The following is a 6,995-nucleotide window of genomic DNA, read 5'->3' on the forward strand; positions in this document are numbered from 1 at the left end:
TTTAAAATACTAAAAGAAATATATAATGAATGGAGGTTTAACATTTGGATGTATTAATAAAATATTAATACTAATATTTTAATGTACACAAAATTTTGAATATATATTGTATATATATATTCATGGATATATATTGTTAAAGTATTTCGAAAAAAAGTAAAAATTCTATATAAAAATATCATTCCATTCTAGATTATAATTTTTAGATTACAGTTACTGTATTTTTTCTTTTTTCAAGCTGTATAGTTGTGCTAATAAAATTTTTATAATACAGAATATAAAAAATACAATAAAAACTAAACTAAACAATATAAATCCATATACGTCAAGTAAGGCAAGTTGCCACCAGTATAGTTTTAAGGCTGGTGATTTCAAAATATTCGGACCATTTCTAATTATGTATTCAATCCAAAATATAGCTGTATCCATAGAATTCATTGGTCGATCATTAAATATTTTAGAATACAATTTAGCATTATCTCTGTAAATGAAAATATAAATGAAATATAATATAATGAATATAATATGAAAATAAAAATATAAAACTACTTTAAAACTATTCATACCTATAAATTGGATTATTTAAGACTGAATATAAGGCTTCATCTATAGATATCATTGTAAGATTGTTATAATTAATCTTAATTGCCATATTTTTTGCAACGAATTTTAATATATTTGATAACTGATCAGCAAATAAAGGAATACCAATCATTGGTACACCATAAAATAATGCTTCTTGACAACCCATTAATCCACCATGAGTTATGAAAACACGAACATTTTTATGAGCTAAAATGAATAGATATGTTTTAATATAAGTATCTAACATTTTTAAAATATATATTTTTTTCATCTACTTTGTGAAAAAGATTAATAACGGATAATACGAAATATATTGTAAATATCACAATAATATAATTTCAATAAAAAAATTAAATCAATACCCAATACAGCTTGTTGCGGTATCCATGGATATGATAAAACATTTTTTGGTAAACCTTCTGGTAATTTACTTTTATCATTAATTTTCATTAATATTCGAATAGATGTTAGTTTAGAAAATGATTTATAAAAATCCGTTATAATATTTATTGGCAATGTTTCGATAAGTACCATTGATCCAAATGTAAAATAAATTACTCCGTTAATTCCTTCATCTAACCAAGTTTGCAATTCCTATTAAATAATTAGAAGTATTTTTAATGATTATGAAAATTTTAACAATTAATTCTTACATGTTTTAATTATTATTTATTTTTATTTCTGATATCAATAAATTTATACTTACTGGAAATAGTTTTGTATTATTTTTTTTTATATGTAAGCCACTAACTTCTATTAATGATGAAGTTACTGGCTTTGCATTATATATAACAGGATGTCTATTTACTAAAATTAAAGCAGCGCTTTTTTCCACTTCGCGTATATTAGGGATATTTGGATTTAAAAATTTTCTCATTAATTCTGTTTGAATCTTTTCTGTCATTGTATGAAATATGTACAAATCATAATGATAAAAAAAAACATTTTTTAAACGATCCCAAAATTTTAATTTATCAAAGTCTGTTAGGAAAGAGTATGATACAATAGCTAGATTATCCATATTTCCAATATAATGATTAATCCATGGATATTCAATCGTTGAACTGACGAGAACGACTGGTACATTTAAAAGATAACCAAATCCCATATAACAATTAGCTGCAAATGCCTGTAATAGCATAATCATTTCAGGATATCAATATAAACTTTAAAATTATCAAGAAGTGGAAAGTATAATTTCTATACTTTTATAAGTTGTAATAGCTATGGAATATTTTCTGAGTTGATTTTATTTAATATTCAACATAGTATGCAAAGAAGATATATCAAAAGTAACATTTGAAAAACTATATTAATAACAACGACTGACTTTGTAATTTTTTCAATCAAATTACAAAATTATAGTATATGATAAATATATGTTAAGGCTTATAGTGTCGTTTATAATTTTGGTTTGAGATATCATTAATATTTACCTTATGGGACGCTTTTCTTTATACATATTGAGGTATAGATTCGAATTTTAACAGATGTTTATATTCCGACTGTCGCCAATTTAATATTTTAACATCGCACACATCTATGTCATAGAACAACGCTTAATACGTATATTTATTAATTAAAATAAACATTATTATATCTCAATAGATACAGAAAATATCAGTATTTATTCTAAAGTTATTAACATCCAGTAGAAGGTTTGAAAGGCTTATAACTATTGATATAACTTATAACCATGCTTCAATAATTCAATAACTAAAAATCAATCCAGTTCTGAAGTTCAGTAATTCTACATTTACCCATGGAAGTGAATATCAATTTGAATTTAAGGAAAGCAAAAATTTAAAGTTCTCTAAATTCATTAAATCTGTTAGTGTTTTCAAAATACAGAAAAAGTGAATAATGATTTTTTTATTATTTTTATATTCATAAAAATTTCATTCACAATTCCAGTATTTTCTAACAATGATAAAGTTTTGAAACGCTTACATTTTTTATGTTTTTTTTTTCATTCAGCATGTAACGAAATCTTGTGTTTACATTATATTTATAATTCCATATTAGATGATAATCTAATAGATTATAGAGGTGCAGGCACTTTTTTAAAATTTCCAAACTTATCTATGCATAAATAAATAGCGGGGCTTTTGCAATTACTTTTGATACTTTACACTATACCTACGTAAGCACGGTAAATGTGTCTAATATTCTTGGAAATTCACGCTAATGTCAAAAAATTTTATGAGACCTGATACTTTTTATAATAATATATAAAAAAGTGTGTTATAAATAAATTATATAAAGGATCAAATATCTCTCAACGGAAATAATCAAATACTATATTCGTAAAAATGATTACCTTCTTGTATCATTTTGAACTCGTTTTTAATAGTACTACAGTATAAATATTCTAATAATAGTCAATATAAAATAATTAATTATACAATCTTAGCTCACTCAAATGTCTCTAATTATTGTATTTACTAATTTAGTAGAATAGAATAGCATCAAATTGAGGTAGACATTGAGCACAAATGTAATACAATTGTACAAAGGAAGAAGAACTTAAATAATTGGTTAGATAAATATAAAATAAAAATAGTTATTTATTTAATTAGTGAAATGTAATTTTCATATTTTGTATTTTTATTGTACTATATGAATTTAATTTTTATGTACATATATATATATATATATATATATATATATATATACATAATTCATGTTTAATTATTTTTACTGAAATAAGAGAAAGCGTAACAGTATTCACTCATCAGGATAGTCAAAAAGTAGCAATACTATTATCATTTTAAATCATTATAAAATAAGTTTATGTAAAATGTAATTTAAAAACTCGTAATAATTTAAAAATTCACACTTGAAATTATTTTACTAAATATATTGAATAAAAATTTTAATAAATAAAAATCAATATTGGTGATACTATAAATACTAAAAATTTTAATTTTAACGAGAAGTTTACTATAAAGAATTAAGAAAAATAATACGAATTATTAAACCTCATAATTAAAGTTATATTATGCATTATTGGAATAAAAATGAAATTTTTTAAGCATTTAAATTAATAAGGATTAGAGTTAGTTCCAATTTAACGTATCAAATAAAAATGAGAGCTAAAAAATTTATTAACATAGACGATGTGAATATAGAAATTCAAATTGAATAATTTAAATACAAATTTTCCTTTACTTTTGATTTCATAATCTCACACAATTTTAATAAATTTTCATTTACGAAACAGCACTTCTATAATATAATGTTTTAAGAAATTATGAAATTTAAAAAAATTTTTCACGATACTCCATTGGATTTCAGTTGGATTTAGAAATCCTAAAGATAGATTTCAATCTAAAAATGTATCGGAGTAAGCGAGCTTTATTCAATGATTTCAAAGTTATATAAGAAATATTTATATTTTTTATTGCAAGACTTTAAATAAATATTTTCATTTGAAAGTATATAATAGATATTTTTAGATTGTTGTTATGCCTAATTTTCAATTGGAATTCCAATTGGTCTTCAATAAAATTTTCTATTATATAACATTTCTTAAATTAAATATAAATATTACATATGGTAATTTAAAAAAATTACTAAACTAAGTGTAAGTATTATTGAAAATTAGGAAATAATTTTTATTAATTAATAACATAAACAATGAAGTATTATTAATTATGTATTTAAGTATATATTTTCCGATATTTTTGTTTCATAAAAAATCTAAAATCTAATAAAACTTTATTAAATTTTATAATTTATTGCTATTATTTTGAATTAATATACGATGAACATCTTTGTTAAAGTAAATCACGTGAATAAATTTTATAAAAAACTATTAAGCATATTTAATTATATTTAATCTGAAAGCTAAACAAAATTAATATTTAAAAAAATAAGTAATAAAATTAAAACTCAGATGTATGAATATAATAAAAAATTTAAAAGTATAATAATTAATTAGCAATATATTTCATAATATTGATACGATAATCTAAAATTATAAAAGATTTTCGATATAAAGAATTTCTTAAATATCATCAGATATATTATAGAGCGAAACAATATATATTTAAAAAAAGAAATTTTATTAAATTAAATATACAAAAATACAATGTTTATAAAATAAAATATTGTATAAAATATTCAAGCTTTAGAAAATAGAAAGTTTAAAAAGAAAATTTTTAATTCTTTTTACACAGACATGCAAAGAAATGCATTTAGATATTTATAAATTTTCAAATTCTTATAGTTTTAAATAAATTTAATAAGGCCAATACTATACAATGGTTATTACATAAGTAATCTTAGAAATATGATTTTATTTGAAAAATTTGTATAGGCTGAATTAAATAATGATAAGATATATTAAAAGAATGTATGACGATACATACTATATTTATCTGCTTTAAGATTACTCACTTCTGTGATAACAAGATCATATGGTGGATTATTTGGTGGATTTTTAACCAATGTTTGAATTGCTTCCAAACCAAGTAATTGACATATTCTATTACCAAATTTTGAAACAATTAATTTGGTTGTATTACTTGATAATGTAGTAACAAAATCGACTGATAAATTATTCTGAACATTTTCTAAACTACCATTTAAATTTACTATAACCTTATAATTAGGTGGTGGATTTTTTGGAGGAAAATGTGTTATAACGTCGATTTGATGATTTTTTTCTGCCAAACCCATCATTAGAGCATTGAACATTATATCATGACTTTTCCCATTATAAGGGAATATAGCTAAAATTCTATAACTTTCACTATAAATCACATTAATCAGAATAAATACTAGGAATGCTGTTAATGAAATTATATTCATTATTCGAAACATCACAATTTAAACATAATTACATAATAAAATCATAAAGATCAAAAATGATTTTAAAAATCTAGGAAATATATTTCTTGTATTATATATAGTACTTGATAATTTAATCAATCAAAACTGACTGAAAGTCATTGTTCAAAACACGATTATATAGAGATCCACACATTAATAGCTTAATGTATATACTATACCAATATTTAAATTGATAAACTGTTGAATCATTCTAGTATATATTATAAAATTATCTAAGTCTATACAACTAAGATAAAAAGAGTTATTGACATTTTCGTTATACGTTATCCATTTTTTAATATTCTCTAATAACGTTATATTTTTCAAGTAAATAAATAATATTTTAATAATAAATAAATAATATTTTAATAATAAATAAATAATATTTTAATAATAAATAATAATTGAATAAATAAATAATAATTCAAATAAATAAATAATTCAAGTAATAAATATTTTATTTGAAAATTTTTATTAGTGAAAAATACTTTTTATTTTTCATAATAAAATTTTCGAAAATGTAATTATATTTAAAAATAGTTAAAAGTGTTTCGAGTTTTTTAAAAATCAATAAATTTTTTAAATAATAGTCTAGTTTATAACAAATAAACAAAAAACAATGAAATTATAATGAAATTAATTTATCTTGTTGTTTCTTGATATGAAACATTTTAATGTAAATAAAACCACTAAATAAAATGTAATTTTACTCAAATTTCATTTATACATTAATATTATTTATGGTTATTTATAGTTGTTTATACTTGTGCTTAAAAATAACACATTAAAGGATTATTAAACGTAGTATTAAATTTATAATAAATTTTTTCTTCTATAATGTAAATCGTTTAAAATAATTAATGCTCTTATCGTTTTAAAACGTACTATTATTATAATAACTTTTAATTTATTTGGTCATTCTGCAATACATTATTGTAGTATCTTGTATGTATTATATTTAGTATATTTCGTAACTTGTAACAATACTAAATGCATTTTTTTCGAAAAGTAACGATTTAATTGTATTTATATTCACGCATGCTCTTAATATATCATATATTTAATCAAATGGATACTATTTTTCTATATTAATTGTATTAATACACAATATATATGTAATATTATTATATAATATTAATAGAATCAGATTATTTATTTTACAAATTATTATAAGTTTATTATAATAAATAATAATAATAATAATATTATAAGTTTATTTATTATATAATTTTCATTATAAAAAGGTTTTAGTACAATTAAAGTTCATATATAGATATTTATGTGAGTAAAATTGAATCTGATTTGTAGGTATATTGTATACCAGCTCTGTTTAATGTTTTTTTAAAGGAATTCAATTTACAACTAAAAGAATCAAAAAAAGATTTACATAAAGTACCACATTAATAATTTAAACTGATGAACTTATAATACAATGTAAAATAGTATACATATATTTATATTATATTATATTATAAATTATATTATAAATTTATTTGATCAATGTAATACTAACTTCAGAAAACATTAAATTTTACAATTTAATGAAAAAAGAAAATAAAAAATAATTTTAAAAA

General features: G+C 20.1%; 1 protein-coding gene across 1 annotated transcript; it reads right to left on the reverse strand.

Annotated features, from left to right (window-relative positions):
• Positions 1-213: 213 nt before the first annotated feature.
• LOC105363514 (UDP-glucuronosyltransferase 2A1-like) lies at positions 214-5,436 on the reverse strand. Its single transcript, XM_011501245.1, has 5 exons — positions 4,987-5,436; positions 1,292-1,714; positions 948-1,179; positions 567-792; positions 214-481 (listed from the first exon to the last, which is right to left on the reverse strand). The coding sequence occupies exons 1-5, from the start codon at positions 5,410-5,412 to the stop codon at positions 214-216; spliced, it is 1,575 nt and encodes a 524-aa protein (XP_011499547.1). The 5' UTR covers positions 5,413-5,436.
• Between the last annotated feature and the right edge of the window lie 1,559 nt (positions 5,437-6,995).

The sequence above is a fragment of the Ceratosolen solmsi genome, unplaced genomic scaffold (assembly GCF_000503995.2).
Source record: "Ceratosolen solmsi marchali unplaced genomic scaffold, CerSol_1.0 scaffold57, whole genome shotgun sequence".
NCBI classification, from domain to species: Eukaryota; Metazoa; Arthropoda; class Insecta; order Hymenoptera; family Agaonidae; genus Ceratosolen; species Ceratosolen solmsi.